We start from the raw sequence: 27,999 nt of genomic DNA on the forward strand, positions 1-27,999 counted from the left end.
TTCTGGGTGTCAAAGTCAAGGGCTGAGGGTTGAAAGCAGGCAGGCTTACATTAAACAAGACCATGAATGGCTAGCACAGAGGTGAAGGAATACCCTTTATGTGCCAATTCTGGGAGAGGCCAGCCCTTGCCATGCAATAATGAAGCCTAGCTGGCTTGGCTACAGGGTGAGCTCAAGAGCCGAGAGCTTGGCTGAGCCATTGGCCCCGAGGTATGGAGACAGAGCTAGAGTTCTTTGGGTGAAATCCGACATGGACCGGCTGGTAACAGGTATGGCTATTGATGAAGCAGTGACTGCCAGGCACAAAGGCTTGGTTAGGTGAGAAGGTGAGGAGCAGCCTGCCCCAGGCCAGTGTAGGAGATGGCCCAGAGTTAACTGAGTTGCAGAGCTAATGAGAGGCCAGCCAGGACATGGCAAGGGTGGCTGGGTGCCTGCTTTCTTTGTTTTCATTTTTAGCATCTTGGCTTCTCTTTGTTGCTTTTTCCCAACTACCTTTTCTTTTCTTTCTTCTGCTTTTTTTTCCTCTTCCTTCTGTCTGTCTTTCCCCCTCCTTCTTCCTTTCCCCACCATAGACATGTCCGACTTTGAGAACAATAATGGTAACCCTGGCGTGGCAGAATTGAGTCAACGCCCTGACAATCTCTCCACAGTGACCAACGCCTTAGTGGGCATGAGCCCCTCATCCTCCCTGTCGGCCTTATCCAGCCGGGCTGCCTCAGTGTCCAGCCTCCACGAACGGATGCTGTTTGCTCCAGGAAGTGAAGAAGCCATTGAGAGACTGAAGGTGAGTAAAGGGAAAATTCCCCAGGGTGGCTAGCTGGGTGCAAGTGGGGTTCTGACCTTGTAGAAGCTAGTGTGATAATGATAGAGCAAAGACTTGCAGTCCTGAGGACCTGGGTTCTAATCCTGCCTTAGGCATTAGCTTTGTAGAGTCTTTGTAGAGTCTCTGATCTTCAGTTTCTTTGTCAATAAAATGGAGATAACAGTAGCACCTATCACACAGGGCTGTCATGAATATTAAGTAACATAATGCAATTCAAGGCAAACCTTAAAAAACTCTATTAATGCCAGCTAATATTTCAAGACAGCAAGAAATCCATCAGTTCATCATTACACATTTATTAAACCCCTACTGTTTGCCAGACCCTGTGCCTGAGGGAAAGAAAAGGCAAAAATAACCTTGGTCTTCAAAGGGCTTCTTTTCTAATGGGAGTGGCCAATGTAGACCAGCAGGATGCAACCATTCCTCCCACTCTGAATGAGGGCAATAATAACTGGTATCGATGCATATCTGGGGCAGTGAGGTGGTGCATTATGTAGAAAACTAGGCTTGGAGTCTGGAAGGACTGAGTTCAGATCTGATACCCTCACACTTATTAACTGTGTGACCCTGGACAAGTCACTTCACCTTTATTCACCTCAGTTTCCTCCTCTGTAAAATGAGCTGGAAAAGAAAATGGCAGACTACTCCAATATCTTTGCCAAGAAATCCCCAAATGGGGCCACAAAGTTGAAACAATTGTAATACTGAACAACAAGAAGGTACTAATGGGATATTCAGAGCACTTGAAAACTAGCCAAGAGGGATCTCATGCCATACATGCTCCCAGAGAGCTCCTGGGATTAGCTCCATTTTACAGATGAAGAAGGTGAAGCTCAGAGACATTCAACCACTCGTCCAGGGTAATAATACATATCCACAGAAGGACTGAAGTGCATCTCTTCCTGAATCCTTATCTAATACTTTATGGCTCAAGCCATGTCTAAGCTCTTGGCTGGAACCCCAGAGAGAAGGATGGGGAGTAAGGATTCTGCTACCCAGGGAAACCCAGACAAATCAGCAGGCTTGAGTACCTGTCTCAGTGTCTCTCTGATATTTCTGGGACCAGCTGGGTAAAAGTCCCTGCACAAGAATTTCCCTGCAACCAGGCAGTCTCACTCATCAAAACCAGTGCCCGTGGGACCTACTAGACAATAAAGGCAGGACTCAGGGATGTTCTATGAAGTCTGCTACCTGATTTCTGGCTGCCCCTCAGAGTATTGACCAATTCCCAATTTATGTGATTATAAGAAACTAGAAGCAACTAGGAGGACTTAAGGCCTCCTCGCCTCCCCCTTATTCCTAAGGCTAATTCTTCCCAGAAATCAATTTTATATCATTTTCTAAGAAAAGACCTTTTTTGCTTTCATATTTCCTTTCTTTGCTCATTCCATTCATTTCTCTTTTCTTGTCTTCTTTCCAGTTTTTTTTTGGACTCATCCTTCACTTTATCTTAGGCAGAGTCTAACCAACCAGAAGGCCATTGAGAAATTCAGTCAGAAATCTTTATTCGCTTGGTCCCATATACCCTGTTGGCTAGGAAATACCCAGAAAGTTGACTTTAAAAAACAAAACAAAACAATTTTTTAATCTAACTAGTTAGCATTGCATAGGTCTAGTGTCAACATCGCCTCCTCTCTGGGCATCCTTAACTGTCTCTTCTGCATGGGGGAAGGAGGGGGCCCTTCCCTCATTCATTCTTCCCATCCCCTGTGTCCCTCCAGGAGACAGAAAAGATCATTGCTGAACTGAATGAGACCTGGGAAGAGAAGCTGCGCCGCACAGAAGCCATCCGCATGGAGAGGTGAGCAGCCTGAGAATGACCAGAAGCCAATTGAGGGGTGCTGGTTGTACTTCAAGAGGAACTGAGGGCTCAGTGCTGTGAAAATGGGTGCACAACAGTTTAGCTATTAATTATTACCAGGCAAGCGATGCCACACTTCACGTGGATGGATCAGTATGAGGTCAATCCTATGATGGCACAGCTTAAAGCATCCTCAGGTGCTTTCCTAAATGCTTGCCTCTGGTGGGGACGAAATAGATTTTTCAAAGAGGGAGGGAGGAAGGGGCTAATTTTGATGAGGTATATGGATGGGACCTTAAAAATACACGCCCCATAAATCCAAGTAGTTAACTGTGGGGCAGGATTCAAATCTGGGTCTTGCCCCTGGGTCTAGAACTTCTGAAATTTACTAGCTGTGGGGCCATGGACAAGTCTACTGCACTGCCTCTGGGAGCCTCCCTTCTTTTTACAAATACAGGGACCTCAGAAAAGTTCAAGGCAAAAAAGCTAGTTTGAGGTAAATTTGTGATCAAAACCCAGATATCTCTTGTTTCCTAAAACCCAAGCATATTTTGCTCTATGGTTGGTCTAGATTCAACCAATGTAATCTCTTTCCACTAAAAATGTTCTTCTCGCATCCCTGAACCCAGTGCCTTCTGCTCACAGCAAAACCAAACTGATTGCCCTAAATGAGGCTCCATTTTCAATCATTCTAGATGCATATAACCACTCAACTTCATCAACTAACCAAAGTCTCTTGGGTAATTTATTTTTAAAATTCTCAACCAAATTGACATAAGCTTCCTAGCATTTATCAGCTGGGAGTCTGGGCTCCTGTCTGTCTTAGGATTCCTGACCATCCAGAAATACAGAACACGGGATGACCTCAGCTGATGGGCATTCGAAAGAAAAGATAATGAGTTATGTGCTTGGTTACATGTAGACTCCCTTAAGGAAAACCCCAGATAGAAAATGAGAACTCTCATTTGTGTGGACAGACCTGTGGCTCATCGTTCCCACTGCCAATGAGAGAGTGGGGAGCACCTTCAAACCCTCCAATAGTCAATAACTTATTTATAAATCATTATAGATCAGGAATTAAGGTGTTATAATCCTCCTTGAAGGAACTTTCCTTCTTGAGACTGGAGGCAGCATAATACAAAGAAAAGAATACTGATCTTGAAATCAAAGTCTTGGGTGGAAGCTTATTAAAGTTGCCTCTCCTCTCTGAGCTTTTGTTTCCTTATCTGAAAAATGAGGAGATTGAACTAGATCAGAGATTCTTAATCTGGGGTCCCTGTTGTGATTTTTGCTTTTTAAATATGTTATAGCTGTGTTTCAACAAAAGTGCTTTCCTTTGGAATCCTAGGAATTCTATTTTCTCCATTTAAACCATGATTTTGAGAAGGGGTTCTTAGTCTTCAACCATACTGCCAAAGGCAGGGGGGAGTGGCTATGACACACAAAAATACTGAGAACCCCTATTCTGGATGGCCTCTAAGTCCCCTTCTAGCTGTACATATCTGATCCTCTGTCCCCTGCCTTCATCAGCTTCCATCTGAAGTTTTGTGTTTAGCTTTGGGTACCAATTGGAAATTGATAAACTTGAGAGAATGAGGAGGGACAACAAAGATGCTAAATCACCTTGAATCCATGCCACATTTGGATCGGTTGAAGAAACTTGGGTAATTTAACCCAAGGAGAAGAGTAGAGTTGGGGAAAACATGATAGCCAGGTTCTAGTATCTGGATGTCTGCCATGGAGGAAGATAGACTTGTTCAGCTTCATCCAAAGGGGCAAAATCAGAATCATTGAATTGGAGGTTGAATAGAGGAAAAAAAATCCCCCAAATGTCCTAATAGTGAGAGCTATCCCAAAGTAAATAGTCTGCTTTGGGGGGTGAGAGCATCCCTGTCTTTGGAGGCCTTCAAACCCAGGTTGTGGTGATTCTTTTTCAGGAATGAATTAGACTAAATGACCACTGAGGTCTTTTCAGGTCTAGAATTCTGGAATTCATTTATAATAGGAAAGCAGATGACTAAGGCAGAAAACCCTAATGATAAAATGTTAGCAGCCATGGACTTGGAATCAGTGAGAAATGGCCATTCCTGAGAGTTTGAGGCTAGGAAGAGATAAAATTTGAACCTGGGGAAAATGGCTTTTACACTCACTTTTTAGCATGATAAGTTTCATTTGTTGCCTATTCCTTGGCTGGGGTTCTGGAGGCCGACCCTGTTTCACTTAAAGCTAAAATCTTGTGTTCAGAGCTTTTAGGACCCTCATGGTCTTTGGGCCATGTGATGGGTGAAATCTGAAATGACTAAGGAAACAAAGGTTTGAGCTTCTGAGCATATTGATTAAATGCTTTAAGTAAATAATAAGTAATTAAATAAGGTAAATTTAAAAAATACATCAGGTGCATGAGAAATCAGGACCAAGCCTCCTCAGGTTTGGCACTGGATCCCAAATATAGAGGGAGACAGATGTTTATGTATTAATAAAAAATAATCAAATAAAACCAATTAATTAAAAGAAAATGATTAACAAGATACAAACCAAAATACAAACTCAGGTAATCTGATTTCTAATTAGAGGAAAGATTAGAGGCTTCCCACATTGGAAGGGAGAAGAGTGAGATTCAGTCCTGAGGGAGAAAAAAGTGGGTTTTGAGGTTTTTTTCTATCCTGGAACTGAGAGATGCTGAGAACTGCATTCACCTGCATTTATGAAACAATAGATGACTGATACTATCTAGTTTCACATGAATGATTTGCAGAAAAACAACAAGATGAAGTATAATATATGTGGCAGCACAAGATGGAGACAGTTTTCACAAGATAGAATCTGACTGGTTCTCTTGATTCTCACACCATTGCCAACTCCATGTTGTCAATCATTTCACATTGATGACCGATCCTTTTGATCCTCATAGTTCCTTCTAGACTTTCTGTACATGTCCAGACTCTCACTGGTCTGAATGAAGGCCATGACTCATGCTGATCTCTAACTTTAGCTTCCCTCTTTTTTCAGGGAGGCTTTGCTGGCTGAAATGGGTGTGGCCATGAGGGAAGATGGCGGCACCTTGGGTGTGTTCTCTCCCAAAAAGGTAGGAGTGGTTTTCAAGACTCTCTGTCTGTCTGTCTGTCTGTCTCTGTGTCTCTCTCTCTGTCTCTCTCTTTCTGTCTCTGTCTCTCTGTGTGTGTCTCTCTTTGTCTCTCTGTCTCTGTGTGTCTCTCTCTGTCTCTCTCTGTGTCTCTGTCTCTGTGTGTCTCTGTGTGCCTCTCTCTCTGTCTCTGTCTCTCTCTGTCTCCCTGTCTCTCTCTGTCTCTGACTTTGTCTCTCTGTCTCTGTCTCTCTCTCTCTGTCTCTGCCTCTCTCTCTCTCCCCCTCCCTCTCTGTCTCTCTCTCTGTCTCTGACTCTGTCTCTGTCTCTCTCTTTCTGTCTCTCTCTCCCTCTCTCTGTCTCTCTCTCTCTCTCTGTGTCTGTCTGTCTCTCTCTCTTCTGGTAATGTTTGGCTTGGGAATTTGTGAAGACTTTGGTAGAACTTGGCATCTGGCAAGACTATTGTGCCTGCCTTTCTAGAGTCCTTTCAGGTTCACAGATTGCCCTTACAGGGATCCTGAAAGGTCGGAGGGTACCACAAGTACAATAATTGTCATTTTAGAGAGGAGGGAAATGAAGCTTTAAGAGTTTATATTAAATTCATAATTTTTTTTCTTTGCTATTCTTAGTCCAGTGACTTCTGTGTCTTTGCAGAGGTTGTCCCTTGTTCCTGGGATGTTCAAACCACCACCATACTAGGCTTCCCCATACAGAGACCTGGCCATAGTGTAGCTCCCTCAAAATCATTGTCTGTTGAGTCAAGTTCAAGATCATAGCTGTGTGTCAGAAGAAGTATGGTGCATATATAAAAGGCAATGAGGTGGTGTAGTGGATGGATGGAGCACTAGACCTGGAGTCAGGAAGATCTGATTTCAAATTCAGCCAAGATTGATACTCAGGTCATATGGGCAAGTCACTTAACCTCAGCCTGCCTCTGTTTCCTCAATTGTAAAATAGGGGTAATAATGCCTATTTCTCAGAGTTGTTGTGAGGATCAAATGAATTAACCTAAGTAAAGAGCTTTTCAATCCTTAAAAGTATTATATAAATTCAAGCTAATATTATAATCATCATTATTAAGGGGAGTCATATGCAATTTGTTGTTTTATAATTAGATCTTTTTCTCCACAGATTTCTTTAAAAAAAAACTTACCCTTTGTCTTAGAATCAAAACTAAGTATTGGTTTCAAGGCAGAAGAGCAGCAAGGGAGAAGCAATTGGGATTAAATAACCAGGCCAGGGTCACACAGTTAGGAAGTTTCTGAGACCAGATTTGAACTCAGGATCTCCAGTCAATAGACCTGGCTCACAATCCACTGAGCTACCTACCTGTCCCCGGATTCATTTTTAATGAATAAATGTAATTGATCCTGTTGTACTTTTCAGTTGGCCTTTGTCTAGGCTGTTTGCATTATGTCAATCTCTCTTTTCCATCTTTTAGCCGCTTCTGCTTAGCCCCCGGGATTTATTCCTAGAGAGTGTTGGGGTATATTCCCCAAGGCAGGTTGGTGTGCTGTTGAGCTGGAGTGGTGAGGATGCCTGTGAGTGAAAAGCTGCTCAGAGTCTCAAGTGTTTGGAACTCCTTTCACTTCTAGTGGTGGCTTAGCTTCCAGTAATTGGTCACAACACACATGGTGAATGCAGAGTGGAAAAGAGATAATGAAAAGGCACCAAGGTCATCCTTTAGTCTCCTGTATACACACTATGCAACATGTTTTCTCCATGTGGCCATTTAGACCTTCCTCCCATATCCTTATCTCTATTCTGAGACATCAAAGAGAATTTTTCTGTTGGTATATTTGGTGCTTAGGGATAGATTTTATAGAGAATAGTGCCCAAATTTCAAGTAGAATCCTTAAGAGAATCATTTTTCTAGAAATCCCCTACATTGCAAGATTCTATAAAAAGGAACACAGGGACAGAGGCAACTCTCTTCCCACTTACCTAGTTTTGTGACTTAAGGCAAATTGTTATTCTTGCCTCAGTGTCCTCTTCTGTCACATGAGGGAGGCCTGGATCTCTAACATTTCTTCCAGCTCTAAATCTGTAACTTTATGATCTCTACTTCTTGGGAGGACATTTAGATAATGCTCAACACCTAGAAATGAGCTATAACCAAGAATTCTCAGATTACTTAGTTAAACCTTGACCTCCTGAAATATGCTGGTGCTTTCCATATGTCCAACAGCAACCACTGAGAAGGGTTGGAGTTCCCCTTGAGCTCTCAGTTTCTTCCATCTGGATCTTTCTTAGGATGGAAGTTGGATCTGTCTCTGGAATACATGTCCCACCTTTTGGGAATGCTGTTCATTGAGGAGAGATTTCTCTAATTCTCCACAAAAGAATGATCTGTTAGCCTGATTGGCATATCTTCCAGCCCCTTCAGATTTCCCTGGGGTCTGTAGAAGATTTGCTGGGGAATTTTGTTGGTGCAGTAGTTTTTTTTTTAAATCTCCGAATTCTGAAGGGCTGCAATATGAGGTTCTGCCCCAGAGTCTGGGACAATGCAGGTATAGTTTCAGAAAAAAAAGGATAAGGGATGAATGGGATAGAGAGGAACAAACAGCTTTGGAGAGAGAGAAACAATCTTGGAGAGAGAGAAAGGACCAAGCTCCCAGAAGAAATCTGGAGAGTAGAGAGAAATGGTACATATTCCATTGGATAAGAAAACAGTCTTTCTTGGACTGAACAAATGCAATTTGGGGCTTCCAGAAGTAAGATGATAATCTGACTTCTACCCTGGTCAGACTATATCTGGACTATTGTGGTCAGTTTCTGGACACTTCAGTAAAAGAAGAACACTAATAAGCAGGAGAAAATCCAGAAAAGCGGAATCAGGATAGTGACAGTCCTGGGGTTCCTGAGGATATTTAGTTTGGATAAAAGAAGACTCAGACAGCTTATCATATCTGAACTGTCTTCAAGTGTTCTGAAGGACGCTCATGTGATGAGGGACTAGACTTGGCTCCCTGGGTAGAAGCAGGAGCAATCAGAAGTGAAAAAGAGGCAAAATTCCTCTTGATGTCAGGTAAAACTTCCTAATAATTAGAGATGTTCCAAAGTAGAATGGTCTGCCTTAAGAGTTGATGGGCTTTCCTTCCTTGGAGATTTTAATCAGATTTTTAATTGGTCAAATATATTGTAAAAAAAAGTTTTTTAAATTGGACTCTGGAGGGTTATTCTTCCAATTCAGAAAATCTGTAAATTTTAAATTCCACAATTCCTATACAACATGGGAGCTATTAAGGCACAGATCTATTCATGTTGTATAGATAAATGAGGAAACAGGAACTGATGAGATAGGAGGAAGATGGGACAACTTCATTTCATATATTGATCATATCATTGATATTCCAATAGAACAAGCAAATGGGAAAGGAGTTTGGGAAAGCCATTCTCTAGGCCAACATGGGTACTTAGCAACCTCAGGGGGTGCTCCCCTTTAGAGCTATGAACCCTCACTTTATAGGATAGGAGGTAGAATGCCCCTTAAGGATACAGCATGAGTTTAGAGAAAAATCCATCCCCCTCACTGCCTAGTGGTGTGATATCAGCACCTTGTCTGTAGAAATGTGAGGTGTCACAGAATGGCTGGGCCCATGTTGTAGATGTGAGACCTCCTGGACGTCTTTGCTGATGCACAGTTGGTTGGACTCAGTTATCTACCAGAGATCCTTCCCATGGCCAAGGTTCTTCCATAGCAGAAAATAATACCTTTCCTTCCTGGTTACAGCCTTCCCTCTCCATCACTCACCAAACCTTGTCCTAAGGCAGTCAAGACTTCTCTGCTTTTTGCAATTTCCCCTCCCCACAAACCTGAAATTCTTAGTGGCTGTTAAGGCCTAAAGGCAGAAGAATGAAAGAACTTGAGGAATTCTAGCTGGGTTTCTAGAAGATGAGTTCACCCAGAGAATGCCTTGGGTAGTTATGTGTCCAGCAGAGACATTTCTGAGGAATACTCTGCATGCAAGGGAAATGGTGTGCTAAACTAAGGCCTAAGCAACAAGTTCCATGTGACTGATAGGATCAATAGGCTTTCAGTCATGCTGTGCTGGAAGCCTGGAAGCAATTGTTCTTTGTATTATAGAATTCTACATCCTTTGCCCACCCTTTGCTGTCATGGTTTTCTATGTATGTCTTGTGTGTTTCTCTCTATGACTACTCTAGGGAAGAAATGAGGCTGCCAAGGCAGTAATTAGATCATTGGTCAACTTTCTGAGAGAAAATGCCCAGATGAATGAATGGTCGTTTCACTAGTTCACTGCAGGAAAGAGTGTTAATCTTTCTTCTTTCTAGACACCTCATCTCGTCAACCTGAATGAAGACCCTCTGATGTCTGAGTGCCTTTTGTACTACATTAAAGATGGGATAACCAGGTGAGACAGAAACACTAGTAAAGCCTTCTGTCACCTACGTAAGTGATTGAGCCATGGCGGGGCAGCTGCCCTCACTCTAGTTAACGATAATATTCTATTTGCCAAAACCGGGAGCCACTGGGGGTTGAAGAGAGGCATATCCCTATCATATTCCACCATGGCATTTATCTTCTCTTCTTCAGCCAAACCCCAGGACTTCTGCCATAAGGATGGCAGTTTTCCTAGAACACCATCTGTTTGTGAGGTTGTGGGAAGAATTGGTTCTTCTGTGTAGGAAGGGGGAGAATGGACTATATGGCCCTTGAGTCTCCTCCTTGTAGTCCTCCTCCTGTAGTCCTCTCATGCAAGTAAAGCACAATGACATTTTATTCAATCCAATAAACATTTATTAAGTGTTGGCCTTAAGTTAGGAATTAGCAACAAATTAGTCATCAAAGCACATCTCATCTTTAAGATGATTGTATCACATCAGGGGAAATGGGCATTGTCAAGAGAGCATTGGGGAAAGGCATTCTCAATCCCATCAACTGTAGGGAGTTTGTTTTACATTCAAAGGCAACATTTTGCAGCCTCAGCAGCAGCAGGAGACTTTCAAGTATTTGGAGTGGTTCCCCTAGCACTTTGTGACTCAGCTGAAGCAAGAGGTACAGAATCAGGACCATGGTCAGGGCTGCCAACCTGCTTTGAACTAGAGTGGGTAACCAGCCCAAGATGGCTCTTTCTAGTCAACTGAGCCGTAGAGCAGCTAACGCTGAGCAGGATTCCTAGGGGGAAGCTGCTTTTCTGGTCCAGGTCCTTCTCTGTTTCCCCAAAAATATCAAATGTAAGCATACACAGGAGTCCATCCAGGAGATTTTATACTCCTATTCTGTTGGTCTACTTAAGCATCCTCTTAAGCTACAAAAGCATCCCCTCATGCTCTCTCCATTACTCTGGGCTCCATTCCTTGTAGTTCTTGCACACTTCTCATTCTAAGTCTTAGGATCATGTTACAATGAGACGGTTACCTTCTCTTTGCATTTCTCAGCCTTTCTCAGGTCTGAGGGTGGAATAACTTTGGGCAATAGTGACAGCCTGTAACTTTCAATGAATCTTAACCAGAGAATGTGAATAATCTGTGCCTCTGTATTTAGAGTTGGCCGGGAGGATGGAGAAAGGAGACAAGACATCGTCTTGAGTGGGCACTTCATAAAGGAAGAACATTGCATTTTCCGGAGTGACACTAGAGCTGGTAATGAAGGTATCCTCTAGCCCCAAAGGCTGCTTTGTTTGGCTTTACAGTCCCCTTCTTGTCTTAATACTATCTATATATGTAGCTACAAGACATTCATAAAACCTCTTAGAGTCTCAGGTTCCCTATCTGTAAAATGGGGAGGAGGAAGATACTTCTAGTCCCTACCTCACTAGATTGGGGATGAGACTCAAAAGAGATAACAGATAGAGAACACTTGGCAAAGTGCTATAAAGTACCCTGGAAGTTATAATTATTATGAGTATGTCATACTATTCATTCATCATTAATGGTAATGAGGAAGAATGGTCTTGTGAAAGGAGCAATGAAAGTCAGAATTTGAAGGTCAGCATATAAGTTCTAACTCTGCCAGTCTTTTCCATCTGGCTTTCAAGGCTTTATTCCCTTCCTGGCCCCCTTTTCCTCATCTTCAAAAAGAGAGAATTTGATAGCCACAAAAGCCTATCAGAGACCCAATGTTCTATGATCCTTTGAGACCAAAGGAGGCATTCTAAGGGGGCAAAAGAGCAGAAAGGAAGTTTTGGGTGTCTGCCTTTGTTACCTATGCATCAAATTGGCAGCCACCTTGGGGTCAAGAAGACTTGATTCCCTCAGACTTGCCAGTTGGTAAGTCACATTTCTGTGCCTCAGTTTCTTTATCTATAAAATGAAGAATTTGAACTTGATGGCATTTAGGATTCCTTCCAGCTCTGTCCCTGATCCTGACTCAGGGCTAGAAGCTCTGAAAAAGGCACCAGGAGTCTCAGTGAGCTGAGCCCTGGATGAGTGTAGAGACAAGAATTTCCCAGATATATCATGGAATATTTTATTTTTATGTCAATGCTTAGGGGAAGAGTGCTTGTACAATCCTCCAGTCTCCATAACTATGGAGACTAAATGTCCATTGCCCAATATGATGACTTACATATTTGACATCATATTCTCAAATTCGTAAAGTAGAGTTAGTTCCAGCTTCTCACAGATATGCCTAGTGTCAATATCAAAGGAAGGAAGAACTCCCACACAACCCCTTCATGCCAATACATCCCTCTCAAAATCCTAGTTGACTCTATTCATTAGTAAAAGAGTCATGTAAGAGCACTTAGCCCAAAGTGAGAGGATCTGGGTTTGAAGCCCACCTCTATCCCTGAGTATTTGTAAAATGTATATGAGAATACCTTCTGCACTTATTCCTCCCAGGGTTGTTGTAATGATCACATGAGCTAATGAGTAGAAAGTGCTTTGCAAATGCCAAGAATCCAGATCAGTCTCAGTTTTTGTCAGAGGGTCCCAGGTCTAGACCCAGAAGGGACCTAAGAAACCATCAGTTCAACCCCCCAGTTTACAGAAGAGCAAACTGTGACCCAGAGACGTATCACAGTATTCTAACTATAAAACTAGAAGGAACCTCCCAGAATATCTAATCCAACTCCTGGATTTTACAGATAAGGAAACAAGCCCATTGAGTCTAAATGACTTGCCCAAGGTTACACATAAAATCCTAGAGGTACTGAGTCCAATATCCAGTCCCAGAGAAGGAAAGTGAACTAACCAAAGTCACAATCCAAGGGAACAGTAGAACCAAGATTCAAACCAAGGAACCTTGGCACCAAGTCCTGGACTCATTGCCATGTCATTACTCTGCTTCCTTCCAAGTAACCCCATATGTTTATCCTTATATCTAACCAAAGACTTCAGCTACACCTAAATAACATAAACGGGCCAATCCTCAGGAGGCCCTGTGCCCTCAACATCAGATCACAGGATTTATAGCTAGAATCAACCTCAGGAACTATATAGTCCAAACCCCTCATTTTACAGTTGAATAAATAGTATGCGATTTGCCCACGGTCATACAGGTAGTATGCAGGACAGCCAAAATATGAACCCATATTGTGACTCCCAAGTCTACTGTCAGTTTTCTTGAGTTGAGGACAACACACAAGTTATTAATTCCCTGTTCTAAGAGAAAGGAACAAAGGCTTTGAGAAGTCAGGGCCCTTTCAGAAACCTTTGAAATTTATCATGACAAAAGGTCTGATTTCTGGAATTTTAAAACCTCTTCTTTCCCCTTTTCAGAAAACTTGGGTAACATTTCAATTGAATTCGGCTTGATTAAACAATCTTTAGCATGCTCCATATATTCAATACCCTCATCATTCAGACTACTACATTTCTGGGGCAAATGAGAGGAGCCATGGCCCCCACACCTACATTGTTTCTGTTTCTTCTGTCTTTCTCCCCTTTGTTTCTTTCCTGTAGCAGTGGTGACCCTGGAACCATGTGAGGGAGCAGACACCTATGTCAATGGCAAAAAAGTGACAGAACCCAGCATCCTAAGATCTGGTAAGTTCCGTCTCTCTGGGGATTGTCATAGAGGAATAACACCTGAACCACTGTTAACCAAATTATTATCATTGATATTCATTCATTCAATAACCAGTTATCAAGTGGCTTCTATGGGCAAGGTCATGTGCTAGGTCCTATGGGAGATCCATAGATAAATCCATAAAACAATGGTCCCTGCCCTCATGGGACTCACAACCTAGTAGAGAAGATTACAAGTCAATAAGTGACATTATAAGTGCAATAATAGTACTGGGAACTGAAGTCATTTTCTTTCAAAAGGGGGAAACATAAAATGTTTATTTTTTTCCTAAATTATTTGACCAATTCTTTCATGTCATCCTGGTGGACAAGATGGAGAGACATGAGCTAGATGGTGTTTCAGTTATGTTGATTTAGAATTGATCAAATGTTGGATCTCAAAGAGTAGTTATTGAAGGCTCACTGTCAGCTTAACAAGACATCTCCAGGGGGCAGCTGGGTAGCTCAGTGGATTGAGAGCCAGACCTAGAGATGGGAGGTACTAGGTTCAAATCTGGCCTCAGATACTTCCCAGCTGTGTGACCCTGGGCAAGTCACTTAACCCCCATTGCCTAGCCCTTACCACTCTTCTGCCTTGGAACCAATACACAGTATTGATTCCAAGACAGAAGGTAAGGGTTTTAAAAATAAAAAATAGAATAAAAACAAAACATCTCCATTGGAATGGCCCACGGTTCTTAGTTTGACCCTGTGTGGTTTAAGATGTTTCAAGATTTTTATCAATAATTTGGACAAAAGACCTAGATAGCTTGCTTAGCCGATTTGCAGATGACAGGTCACTGGGAGGGAGAATGAGTCACATTTGTTGCCAGAGACAGGGTTAACAAAGATCTGGATAGGTTAGATTGTATAAGATAAAATCTAATTGGAATAAATATAAAGATTCAGAAACACAGAATGTAAAAGGAAAATAGAATCTACCCTCACTCTTCCCTGATCAAGAGTTCCCTCAAGAAATATTGTGGGAGTAAAAACACCAAAGAAAAACAAGTGCTTGATTGCATGGGTTGAGGGGAATTTGGCTGGGGATGTAGACTCTGAATGAACATCCTAGTGCAAATACCAACAATTTGGAAATGAAATCTGATCAAAGACACATGTAATATCCAGTGGAATTGTGCATCAGCTTCAGGAGGGGAGGGGAAGAAGAAATAGAAAATGATTTTTGTAACCAGGGATTAATGTTCAAAACTGACCAAATTAATTAAAAAAAAAGAGTTCCCTCAATATTCACCACAAGTGATCTTCAGCCTTTATCAGAAGACCTACAATGTTCTTGCAGTCTATGATTTCTTGAGGTAGTAGCTCATTCTTCTGTTGTATGGTTAGAAAAGTTATGCTGACCTCTAACCCAAACCTCTGTCCTACAACTTTGATTCATTCTGATTAGTTATACTCTGTGCAAGGCTAATCCTTCTCCATGATAGCCCTTCAAGTATTTTAAGTTATTTCTCCTCTGAGTCTTCTCTTCTCCAAGCTAAAGCTCCCCAATTCCTTTAAGCCAATCCAGAACCTTGGGAGTCCCTTCACCGTCCTGGCTACCATTCCCTCAACAATCTCTAGCTTATCAATGTCTTTCCAAAAGTGTGACACTCAAGAAGATGACAATGCTTCCCAAGAAGAGTTGGTGACTTGGGGCCAAAATGATGGCCATTTGGTTCCCAGTACAGTGTCTCAGCCTCTGTAAAATATTGTTCTTAGCCACTGATACAGAACCTTTAAGGGTATACAGTCAGTCCTCCTCTGTTTAATGCCTTAGAAACATCTAGGCATGAATGCAATTAAGTGAGGCATGACAAACATAAGGCCAGTATCAGAACCATCATCCAATTCCCTGAGTTGCAAACATAGTGATCAAAGTGAAAAATGCCTAACTCTGACTGTGTGCCTGATGTAATGTGCACAAGACAACCAGCTGATGAAGCGAGCCTTTGGCTTTTTAAATAGCTGTTTTGGTGTCTTGTCAACACACCCTTATTTGAAGTACCTTTGATGACTTTTAATAAAATGGTGGGGAAGTCAAGTCACTGGTGCTTCCACTCTCTTTGTGTTGAGTATGCTGAGAAGGGAAAGTATAGAACCGAGCCCAGACTGAAAATAGAGACCCTACATATAATACATTAGGACTTCATATATGTTTATCAGATCATCAAATTTATTAAGAAGCACCTGAGCTTAGTGCCAAGTTAGGAAGAATGACTAAAGTAGAAAGTTTCCAGATAGCACATCTCCTCTGATAGCCTGCCACACCCTAGGCACATTCCTCTCCCTAGTGCCTGTTACCTCAGCTGCATTTATCTTTAAAAGATAAGAGAACATCTCAGGAAAATTCCCTGGGCTACAGATGGGCAGTAAGTCCTCCTGAGAGGTCTGTAGTTGTGTATTGTAGCAGTTCCACAGGACACCAATGACATTCAGAGCAGCAGATGTGACATCTTTCTGAATTGGAGGGCTAGCCACAGTGCCTTTGTTTCCCAAGTCCTGACTGGATGCCCCAATTCTCCTTGGCTAACCTATGCTTTAGATGAGGAAGCTTTCTGACTTGGAGGACTGGTCACAGTGTCATGGTTTCCCAACCTTTTGCCTTACTCCCTGACAGACTGCTCTGACTCTCCTTAGTCACCTTACAATTCAGGTGTCCTCCCAGTTTCCACAGGCCAATTCTGCCCCTTATTTTGCTCACAGGAAACCGCATTATCATGGGGAAGAGTCATGTTTTCCGATTCAACCACCCTGAGCAGGCTCGGCAAGAGCGTGAACGGACCCCATGTGCAGAGACACCTGCAGAGCCCGTGGACTGGGCCTTTGCCCAGCGTGAGCTACTTGAGAAACAAGGCATTGACATGAAACAGGAGATGGAACAGAGGTGGGAGTGCAGGGATGGGATGGGGGTAGAATGGGGCAGGATGGGTAGATTGCCTTGAGCTTTTATTGGTTCTTCAAAGCAATTTGCATTAGTCATTGAAAGGCCAGCCTCAGAGTCAGGAAGATCTGGGTTCAAATTCTGCCTGTAACACAGTCTGACTGTGTGACCCTGGGCAAGTCACTGAAACTCTGAGAGCCCCAGACAACTCTCTTAGAGTTGCATAAAAGATGCTGATCCATATTGAGAGAGTGAGTTTGTTGAACAGGAATTCTCTGTGCCAAAGAGATCATAAGTACAAACTGAAATAATAATAATAATAATTATTATTATTATGCACATATTGTAAGGATTTTGGATTTAATCAGTGTGAGAACATCCCATTGTGAGAATTCCCCTCACCAATGTATACCATAACCCGCCTAGGACTTAGCTCAGTCCTAGAAAGCTACCTGAGGCTGAAGGTACATAATGATTTGCCCAGGTCACATATCAAAATTGAGATTTGAATTTGTCTCCCTGACTCCAAGAGCATCACCCTCTCCACCCTATCCCACCATCCTCACCATTATCATTGTCAATGTCAATATGCCCATCATCTGAAAATCACCCTGTCTGGGCACTGGCTTCATTTTGTCATTCTATTTTTTCTCCCTCCTCGTTCATAGACTCCAGGAACTTGAGGACCAATACCGGAAGGAGAGAGAAGAAGCCAACTACCTCCTAGAGCAGCAGAGACTGGTACAGAATTCACAGTCCTTCAGATGGCACCAGCAAGCTTCTGGGTTGGGTTTTGTCCTGAACTCCCCGATGTGGCTAGTTAATTCCCATTCATTTAAAGTACCTTCACTTGTCCAGCCCTTTTAATAAGAGACCCCAACCAGAGATCCTTGGTAGTTTGGCATGCAATGATATGGGTGGGGGACATCTGGGAAGGTGAAGACCAGACAGATCACTTGCTCTTTCTTCTCCCAAAGGACTATGAGAGTAAGCTCGAGGCTTTGCAAAAGCAGATGGATTCTAGATATTACCCAGAGGTCAATGAAGAGGAGGAAGAGCCTGAAGATGAAGGTAAAGACATTATCCTCTGTTTCTTCCCTGTTCTAGAGCAGTTATGAGTGAAGAACATAGGGGGAAAAAACAGGAGCCATAGTTCCTTGTTTCTTTGTTCATGGGTAGAAAGAAGCAAATCTGGACTTAACATACAGAGAAAAGTTCCATTGGTGAAAACTATCCCTAAGTAGCACAGGCTGCCTTAGTAGAGGCTGGGCTCCTACTGCCTGAAGGACTTCTTCACAGAGGCCCTGATTTGTTAGAGATACAGAAGAGGGAATATTTACTTAGCTAGGGGTTGGATCAGAATATTCTGGAGGTTCTTGCCAGATCTGAGATTCTGAGTAGAAAATAAACAAACAATTAGTTCCTAGAATTTGCTAATGGGTCATTAGTAATGAAATAGGAGCAGCTAGTGAAAAGGAATCTTGGATGAAGAAACTCTTCTAACAGGGCTGGCCTGCAACTTGCAGTCACAGAATTTCCTGGAGAGAGTAGTCAAAGCCTGGCCCTACACTCTTCAGTGCAGTCAGAAACAGATGAAACTGCATGTGTGAAATCTGTACCAAAATAAATAAGAATACAATGCAACATAGATAATGTCAATTTGTGGTTTTCTAAGCTGATTTGATGGTCTCAGGGTCCATTTCTTTTTGAGCTGGATACCACTAGCCTAGAGCACTGAGGAGTTGAATATTATCCAGGGTCATTCAGCTAGTATGTGTCCAAGCCAGGATTTGAACCTAGATCTTCCTGGCTTTGAGGGCAGCTGTCTGTCCTCTGTACTATCCTGCCTGTGACAGTATATATGTGTTTAATGAGTATCCCATCAAAGCTTCAGGAATATCTTCCAGAATAATTGTGATCACACAACACCCACTGCCACTGAAGGGGTAAAATAAGCAACCCAAACAGCCCATTCAAGGCAAGGCCATAGTATCATAGACAAAGAGTAGTTAGGAAGTACCTTAAAAGTGATCAAGGTCAAACCCCTCATTTTGCAAAGGATCCAGAAAGGATCCAGCATCCAGAAAGAAGCAACTTACCCTAGTTCACACAGGAAGGAAATGACAGGGTTGGGATTGGAACTAAGTTCTGTGATTCCAAATCCAGCATCCTTTCTCCTGAATCTGGATGCTTGGCCCATTCCATAGTGATCTCATGAGAGGAGAAGGGACTAGACTCATTGAGTCCAACCCTCTTATTCTATAAATGAAAATGCTGTAGCCCAGAGAAGAAAAGGGACTGTGGACAATCATAGAAGTCAAAGTAGGTCAGAGTCATTATTCAGTGACCAAATGGGGTGATGGATAGCCTAAGCAAGTGACATAACTTTGAAGCCTCAGTTTCCTTATCTCTAAAATAAAAAGGTCTTCTTGCCCTCCAAGGCCCATTCTAGTTCTAGATCTCTGATCTTCTGGTCCCATGACCCCAAATTGAAGCTAAAATTCCCTGCATTTCATGATCCTCTCTTTTCATGAGCTACTCATTTCACAGGGCAGGCCTGCTTCTGGCACTTGTCATCAAAGAGAAGACACAGTATGGCTTTGCCTTTGTAATGGTCATGCTTTTATTCACTATCCCGTTTGTTTTGTTTGATGTGTATTATCTTGTATGGTTTTTTGAAAACCATTTCTCATCTTTGATGTCTCTACCATTTTTCTTATCTGTTTCAATAAACAGCCTCATTATTTGCTTCCTATTCTGGGCAAGCCCACCAAACATGAGGGTGATGGGAGGCAACTGGCTCCCTTATGACTTCCTCCTCTCCCTGCATTGACTGGAAACCAGTCCCAGCATTCCCAAGTCAGAGAAGTAACATCTCTGGCTTTCCATAAGGCAGTGCTGGAGGATGGCTGCCCTTCCCTTGAGTGACCATGTGAGCTTTTTCTCTTGACAGTCCAGTGGACAGAGAGGGAATTTGAGCTGGCACTTTGGGCCTTCAGAAAGTGGAAGTGGTACCAGTTCACATCACTAAGAGACCTCTTGTGGGGCAATGCCATCTTCCTCAAGGAAGCCAACGCCATTAGCGTGGAACTAAAGAAAAAGGTAAGATGTGTTTTGGTTAGCTTCTTGTTCTCAGGGCTACAAATAGCATGAGGCCTTGGCTCCAAAGTGTTGATGTATGGGGAGACCACCTCCCTCCAGTGACTGCTACCAGTCACCTAACCAGTGACCTGAGATTTGCTTCATACAGTTTTCCACTCACCGCCATGGAACAGCCACCCTTGATCTGCCAATCCTGGGGTTCCATCACTGTAGTGAACTGCTTCTGGGTCCAGTCTTTCTCCCCAGCACACACCAAAGCAAACACTTCCCCCTTTCCCAGACTGTGCTCATAAAAAGTGAAACTGTCCTCTTCGGCTTTCCTTTCATCCCTACATCCCATTTACCACCTGGTCATTCTGCACTCCACCTTCGCCGCCACCTTCACTGAGTCATCCTCCTACACTGAGCATTCAGGAGAGATTTCAGTGATCCACATAGTGCCTCTATGATAGCATCTAGGGGGCACTGACTCCACATCATGCTTCCTAAAAACAGCCTTGGACTCACAGTGACACCTTCTCCATGCTATACCCTGGAGGTGTCCATTGCTCATCCCTAGGAATGAAATAAAACTTTTAGGTGAGGGGCAAAAAGGGAGGGAGGCCTTGATACCTGAAAGAGTGGCTGACTTGCTGACCCAAGTGACTGGGATGGAAATCTACTTCTATCTCAGGTAAAACCTTAACACAAGGCAGGCTGGTGAAATTTCCTCTACTGGACCACTGGTTCAAAAATCTCCAATTAAAGGGGCAGCTGGGTAGCTCAGTGGATTGAGAGCCAGGCCTAGAGATGGGAGGTCCTAGGTTCAAATCTGACCTCAGACACTTCCCAGCTGTGTGACCCTGGGCAAGTCAATTGACCCCCATTGCCTAGCCCTTACCACTCTTCTGCCTTGGAGCCAATATACAGTATTAACTCCAAGATGGAAGGTAATGTTTTTTAAAAAAACTCTCCAATTAAACTGTCTTCCTAGAAAGCTCCTAGTGAAGGTCTAAAGATCCTATAGGTCAGCATCTGACTGCCAGGCTGGAGGGGGAGAAGGGAAAGGTGGCATCTTCCACTGGAATCATGGCAGCTAAAGATGCTTGGACGTTTTCTCCCTATGTTTGTCACCAGGTCCAATTCCAATTTGTTCTCCTTACGGACACTCTCTACTCTCCCCTACCTCCGGATTTGCTTCCCCCGGATGCTGCCAAAGAAAGAGAAAAACGGCCTTTCCCACGGACCATCGTGGCTGTTGAGGTCCAGGACCAGAAGAATGGTGCTACACATTACTGGACACTAGAGAAACTGAGGTAGGGGCCAGGTTATGAGGAATGATGACCTCCTTGGAAGGGGGAGGCTGGAGAAGAAAGTCCACTGAGGAGGCAGCATCCACAATCCACGGTCTAAAAGCAGGCTGGAGAACTGAAGAGAAGAGATAGGTTTAGGTGATGTCCTTAGAGGGTCTGATCATGCTGATGAAATAAACAGATTTTGTTTTACCTTAGAGCTTATAGATCTAGAGCTGGAAAGGACTTCAGAGCTATCTGGTTCAACTCCCTCATTTTGCAGATAAGGAAACTGAGGCTCAAGGAGAGGAAGTGACTTGCTCAGAATCACATAAATAGTAGCTATCCAAGGTGGATTTTGAACCCACATCCTCTGACTAGCACCAATCATTTCCACTGTATCTCAGTGTCTTCTGGATACACAAGTGTTGGCAGGCTACATGCTGGTGCTTCTTGGTGGGCATTATCTCATATCCCAACTAAAGCTTATTTGGGGTGTCATCTTTCTTAAATGGAAGGAGAATTATGGAAACCTATGACCCAGAGAGCCTGCCTTCCCCTATTGGGGAGAAGTCAGAAGTCAGAACTATATAAAAACCCAACTCTGGGTGGGTTGCCCTTTGGTTTCTAGAAACTAAGACCATGGATGAGCTTCTAAGCAAGATTCCAATGCTGTCTCTGCTCAAGGTAAAACACATGGATGAAAATCAGAGGTGTCACTAGGAAAGGCAAATGTGAGGTTGTCTCAGGGCTCTGAATTTATAGGGTGCTAAACTTAGAAGACACTGACTACACTTGTGTCCTTTCAGCCACGTAAAAACAACAGAGCTTACCATTCCACACTAAGATAAGACAGGAAACTACGAGATGGGATGAGTTCTTCCCCCACGTATGTCACTGTCACTTCTCTAACTCCAGTGAACCCCACTACCACCCTCCTTCAGGCCCTGAGAGTGGTTTGTGGCACTTAACAGCAGATGCCAAAATTCCAAGCTACAGCTGTGATAAGAAAAGCAACATCATACGTCAGTGGGTGTCTATTCTTGAATAATTCTGGGCATGGAGACCAGGTTGTCTCTCTTGGTCTTCCGTCTGTCCCAGCATTTTCTGGCCCTGAATGTCTTTCTTGTGTCTCCACGTGCTTTCTACTGCCCTGATATGCTCTGGTTTGACCTTCCATGGTCATCAACAATGACTGTTTGGCATCCTCCTTATGAGAACCCATTGTAGATGTGAAAATTAAAATCCAGATGCTTTGTGTTTGTTCTGTGAAATACTCTATATGGAGCTGAGTTAGAGAAAAGAAACTTAGAAAGGGAAAAGGGATTGTGTCCAAATGTCATGATTTCCTGCCACCCTTCTATCAAAAATCACAGGACATTTTAGATGTCCCTGGGAGAGGCAACGTGGGGCAGAGGGTAGAAAGCCAGCCTTGGAGTCAGGGAAATCTAAGTTCAAGTCCTGCCTCTGACACACACTAGCTCTGTGACTCTAGGCAAGAGACAAATTCTAATGGTGCAGACAATTCCATGCCAACTTTCCATTGAATTGCCAATCTGCATTGTTGGGGAGGGAGTTTGTACATTGGGAGTTCCCTGCCCCAAACAAGATACAATTCTGGACTCCTCATCTCCCTCTCAGTTCCCCTCCTGCCCTAAATCTCCTTGTTTTTCCAAGGTATTCATTAGGGAAGTTTATGTTGAGACCTTGAAGGAGAGTTGGGTGCCCTCATGCTGAACTAGAAAGGGTGCAGAATGATTGGGGCTTTGCCCCACATTGCCAACATCTGGGCATAGACAGAAAATGCTTCCTCCCCATCACTCGATGCCTCAAAGTCTCTCCTCTCAGCCTCCCATCCACTCTGCACCCAGCCTTCTCCCAAGGTTTACCCACCGAGTCCCAATGCAACCACTGTGCCGCCTGCCTCAACCACCAGGAATTTTGCTTGTAGCTCAGGCCACTTGTCTCCTCCCACTCCAGGCAAAGACTCGATCTGATGCGTGAGATGTATGACCGGGCGGCCGAGGTGCCTTCCAGCGTCATCGAGGACTGTGACAACGTGGTGACTGGTGGGGACCCTTTCTACGACCGCTTCCCTTGGTTCCGCCTAGTTGGCAGGTGAGAGCATTCTTTTTCTTGTGCAGACAGAGACAGAAAGAGAGAGAGAGAGAGAGAGAGAGAGAGAGAGAGAGAGAGAGAGAGAGAGAGAGAGAGAGAGAGAGAGAGAGAGACAGACAGAGAGAGAGAGACAGAGAGAGAGAGACAGAGAGAGAGAGAGATAGAGAGAGAGAGACAGAGAGAGAGAGTGCTAGTGGAAGAACAAACAGGAACTAAGCTTTGGAGGTATCGGTCATTCCATTGACGTGGCCATAAGGCCTAGATTTCTGCTCCCCACCTAGAATGGGGGTGAGCAGAGAGTGGGCCAATCACGGAGAACTGAGCGCCAGCGCCCCTCCCTGGAGCTCCAAAGCACCCCACCATGAGTGCCACCATCCCTCTGCTCTCTGCCAATGGCACGGCTACTCTTGGCCACACCTTGTGCCCAGAGCAAGCTCCTTCGCTGCCCAAGAGATGGAGAGAGAGGGGGAAGCCTCCTTGTGGGCATCCTTGGTCATTGGTGTCTGTGTGTGTGTTCTCACTGGGCTGCCAGCATCCATCTCTGTGCTGTACGAATCACTCGCACCCTGTGCCTGCAGCATTCTGATGGGAAGGGCGCGAGGCTGTCCTCTGGGAGGTCTCGTCTGGGACCCTCTCCTGCAGCCTCTAGTGGCCAGGTTGGAGGCCCGGCTGTCCATGGCCGCTGGGATCATGGATCTCCCTGCACGCGTTTCTGTCTTGTCCCAGCCTACGCCCAGCCCGCCCTGGGAAGGCCACCATTGAAGGGCTCTCTCTTGGTCCCTCCAGCTGACGGCGCTCGCGGCTCCTGTGAGGGGCGCAGGCTGGGTGGGGGACGGTCTTGTGTTTGCTCGTCCCATCACCAACACGGGCATCCTGCGCGGGGTTTTGTGGTGGTGGCTGTCCTCGTTCGGGGCGTCTCGTGTTTGTTTTTTCCTTCTCTATCCTGCTCAGTTTGGGATAGTTGGTGTTAACCTCTCTCCTATCTTGTACTAACTCAGCTCAGATGTCTCTGGCTGCAACAGCTCTCCTCTTTTCAACACATGCATGAGCGAGCGCATGGCTGATCTCACCCCCTCCCCCACCTTCTCGAACCCCGACTCCGACATCACCGAGCCTGCTGACGAGCAGCATGTGGGGAAGGAGGAGGAGGAGGAGGAGGAGGAGGAGGAGGAGGAGGAGGAGGAGGAGGAGGAGGAGGAGGAGGAGGAGGAGGAGGAGGAGGAGGACTTCGAGGAAGACATCTTTCCAGAGTGCTCGCTGTGTGATGGTGGCCGGGATCCATTTTACGACCGCTCCCCCCTGTTCAGTTTAGTAGGAAGGTTGGTGAGGTTACAGGAGAGCATGCTGGGAGGGAACTAGCTCTTTCGCATGAGGGAACTGCGGCCTGAGCTCAATTGGAACTGTGAGGGCACCAATTCCACCAATGTTTAGGGCCACCATCCATCCATTCAAATGCCCAAGAGCCAAAGGGCACTGACAGGGCATCTCCGTAGAGCAGGACCATTTCCAAGAAGGAGGCAGCAGGGCTGTTGATGTGGTGATTGTCGGAGTCTTGAGGGATCCTAGGAAAGTGGCCCGTTGGGTTAGGCACTGGCCATGAGGCAGAGTCTGGTAGAATCTATTATGGAGCTTAGCGAGGGATTGCCATTGGTCAGAGGCAGCAGGAAGTGGTAACTGGGGCTGGTCAAGGAGCTTTCAGTGACCTTGATTCTAGGAGCTAGCCATCTTTTGTGTTCTCAGTGAGTAATCTCATTGGCATGGGGAAGTCCCAGTGTGGAGATTCCCTCTGCTAATGTCCAAGGATAACAAGGGTAACATCTCTTATGGATAAATCTTAGAGAGTCACCTGGGGCACTCTGAGAACAAGTGGCTTGCCCACGGTCACACAGCTAGCATGTGTCAAAGGCCAGGCTCAAATCCAGCCCAAAGCCATGCCTCTAGCACCTCTAACCACTATTCCAGTCTTCCTCTGTGGGTAAGGAAATGGAGAGCATGCAGAAAATCCACCTTCTAAGTTCTTGATGGGGGTTGCTTTCATTTCACTCCTGAAAGCTCTCATGAGCCCTGGGGGCAAAGGGCTGGGAAACTAGCACTAAAGAATTCCTCTTTTCCTGCATCATGAGTAATTGAAACACTCATGGCTGTGAGCCTGTGCTACCAGGGCCCAGGACCATGGACAGGACCTTCTGTGAGCTGGGGAATAGAGACCTGAGAAATAGCCAGCCCAAGGAAAAGGATGCAAACAGAGGTATTCAGGTCCTAACTCTGCTACAAACTAGTTTTGTGACCTTAGGCAAATCACTGAATCTCTCTCCTCAGCCTTGATTTCTTCATCTGTCAAATGGGGGAGAGTACCATTTTCCGTACTTGTTATAGAGTTGTTATGAGGTTTAGATGGGCTCATTTGGATGAAAGGCTTTCTAGTGGTCTAGCAAAACCCGAGGATTTCCAGCAACAGCACATGAATGGCTATCTAGGCTGAGAAGAGTTTCGTTAATGATGAGTCAGATGAAAGATGGGAAATATCTCGATGGAGAATATGGACAGGATAAGGGAAAGGGAGTCCAAACAGTGTTGGATTTGGAATCCAAGGACCTAAGTTCGAAGCCTCGCTTTGCCACTCATTCCCTGTGACCCGGAACTAATCCTTTCATTTCTCTGGGCCTCAGTTTTCTCCTCTAAGACATGATGGTTGGACTAGACAAAAGCTGAGGTCCCTTTCAGTTCTACCTCAGACTGATGTGCCAGAAAGGAAGGCCAGTCCAAAGGGAATGAAAACATTTTGGCATCTTTATTATGCAAGAAATAACAAGAGCTTTACCATGTCAGAGGAGGAGAAAGGGGCATCTTCAGAGGCCCCAGAAGGAACCCAGGCTGCAGGGAGTAGAGTGTTTTCTCCAAGATTCTAATATAACAGCCACTGGAAGTCGAAACATCTCTTCCTCTGGTCTAGGTCATGGAGAAAAGGGTTCTAAAAACCCACTAGGCAAACAGGTTCTTTACCCAATCACTAGGCTAATTTTGGGTTTGGGGAAAGCCCCATTGACCTGACTCAGGTTCAACCTATGAGCTATTTAGCAGAGAAGGTCAATCAAATGGGATTTGAATCCTAAATATTCATCGACTTTCAAGTGACCCTCTGAAAGAGCAGTGTCAGTCACAGAGCTCATTAGTTTGCTCAAAGATGGTGGTCTCAACACCCTTGACTCCATTTGGCTCTGTTCTTAAGAAAGCTCTTGAAATAGACAAAAATTTTAGTCTGGACTTTCCAGCTTTGCTTTTTAGGAAGAGTCTTCTTGGGGGATATAATATCTCTGAGTCCTAAAAAAACAGTAAAAATTAGGAACATTTAGGAAGGGGATAGCTTTCTGGGAGACTAAGGAAAAGTCGGTCTGGTTTATCACATACTCGGATACCAAATTCCAGCTCTGTCTTTCTTAATATCTGGGACAGCTTGGAATGTTCCCCTCTCCAGCAAAGGAGATTTTCAGAAAGGGAGGCAGGGTTGGGAGGGGAAAAAGCACAGAGCAAGAAGGCCCTGGGAACAGGCAAGAAATGGAATGTAGGCTCCTGCAGTCTCCGACAGAAAGAGCTGGGTTCTTCCAATTTTTCTTTTTTCCTCTTGGGAAATCTGAGATTTTACAAAAATTATAAAATGAACTAAATCAACCAAAGAAGGAGAACTTCCCTCCCCAACCTCCTGGTTACAGGATGGTCTCTGGAAGCCCTTTATTTTGAATCTCCTGAACCTTTTTGGTTAGACTCAAAATGGGCATCCTTGGACAGCAGCTGTGCAGATCACATTTTCTGTGAACTGTGCTCTGATGGTTGATAATTGGGTCCTTTGTCTTTTGATTTTTTATATCTATATCTATATATCCTTTTTTAGTTCTTTTTTTTAGCTGCTGGCTCTCTCTACAAAGCTTTAGCAAAATGGTGGGGAGGGGTTATTTCACTTTTGTCTTCCTTTTAAAAGGCTTTTCTTTGGTCTGAGCATGCCATCTTTGCACCTCACCAATCTTGTGGTTAGTGTTTGCTCTTTCCCTCATTCCTTAGTGCCACACTGCCTCACCCTCCTTTCTCTCTGCTCCTGCTCACCTCTCTCCCCTCACTTTTCATCCTTCCTGGGTTTTAAGATATACTCATATCTTCTCTTTGGGTAAAACCACTTTGGGAGAAATCAGCCAGGCTCCAGGTCTAGGAGTTCAGAGGGATTTCCCAAGCTTCCCGCCCTGTCTGTCTGCACAGTCATTCTCAGGAAAGTAGCACGCTCTGAGATTTCAAAGATCGCCTGCACCTAGGCTCAGAGGTACCCCTCAGTCCCTTCTTCCCTATGGCTAACATTCTTTCCTTTTCATCCAGAATTGCTTTCCATGGCTTCAAGTGAAATGCTTGAGAGAATTAAGGATTGAGGAGGAGGAGGAGTATTCTCTATAAAAATTAACATCTTATTTCATTCCTACTTTGTCCTTTAGAAGGAAATGAAGCTTAATAGGTTAACCCTGAGGGAACCAAAGATTATCCTGGCCATCCCTACCAAGCATAAGAAGTCAGGGGAGAAACTGGGAGCAATGGATGAGTACCTTACACCCTGAAGTGATCATTGAAAACAGACCCCAAATTTTGGCAGCATTATGAAAAGAAAGGTACAGATGGAGATGATGTGAAAACAATATTGATGAGAAAGTGTTAGAAATTCCTATTTTGTAATAATACAAAGATCTGTCCAGGAGGAGGGGGGACAGAAAAGAATGTAAGAACGGGAAGAAGGGAAGCAGAGAGAGGAAGAAAGAAAGAAGGAAAGAGATGAAGGAAGAAAATAAATCTTCAAAGATTGTCATAGAGATGAGGCAATTCCAGATATACTGAGCAAGATTGGACTGGCTTATAAGGGGACTGATCAGGGCATTGTATGCCCATAGCAGAGGCAAGGCATGGTTTTGG

At 44.2% G+C, this 27,999-nt stretch overlaps 1 protein-coding gene across 18 annotated transcripts in view; it reads left to right on the plus strand.

Annotated features, from left to right (window-relative positions):
* The window catches only part of KIF1A (kinesin family member 1A), a 185,458-nt gene that overhangs the window by 75,018 nt on the left and 82,441 nt on the right, over positions 1–27,999 (plus strand). For 6 of the 18 annotated variants that reach the window (XM_056807416.1, XM_056807417.1, XM_007502392.3 and 3 more), the window contains 12 exons: positions 651–784; positions 2,545–2,624; positions 5,634–5,709; positions 10,003–10,082; positions 11,216–11,322; positions 13,576–13,659; positions 16,387–16,567; positions 17,233–17,305; positions 17,542–17,635; positions 19,518–19,666; positions 20,783–20,961; positions 22,918–23,055. In XM_056807416.1, the coding sequence (XP_056663394.1) occupies positions 651–784; positions 2,545–2,624; positions 5,634–5,709; positions 10,003–10,082; positions 11,216–11,322; positions 13,576–13,659; positions 16,387–16,567; positions 17,233–17,305; positions 17,542–17,635; positions 19,518–19,666; positions 20,783–20,961; positions 22,918–23,055 (1,375 nt within the window). Of the gene's footprint in view, positions 1–572; positions 785–2,544; positions 2,625–5,633; positions 5,710–10,002; positions 10,083–11,215; positions 11,323–13,575; positions 13,660–16,386; positions 16,568–17,232; positions 17,306–17,541; positions 17,636–19,517; positions 19,667–20,782; positions 20,962–22,917; positions 23,056–24,053; positions 24,375–27,999 lie in introns of all 18 variants that reach the window. The other 12 variants (XM_056807418.1, XM_056807419.1, XM_056807421.1 and 9 more) reach the window with 4 other exon arrangements.

This window comes from Monodelphis domestica, chromosome 8 (assembly GCF_027887165.1).
Source record: "Monodelphis domestica isolate mMonDom1 chromosome 8, mMonDom1.pri, whole genome shotgun sequence".
NCBI lineage: Eukaryota > Metazoa > Chordata > Mammalia > Didelphimorphia > Didelphidae > Monodelphis > Monodelphis domestica.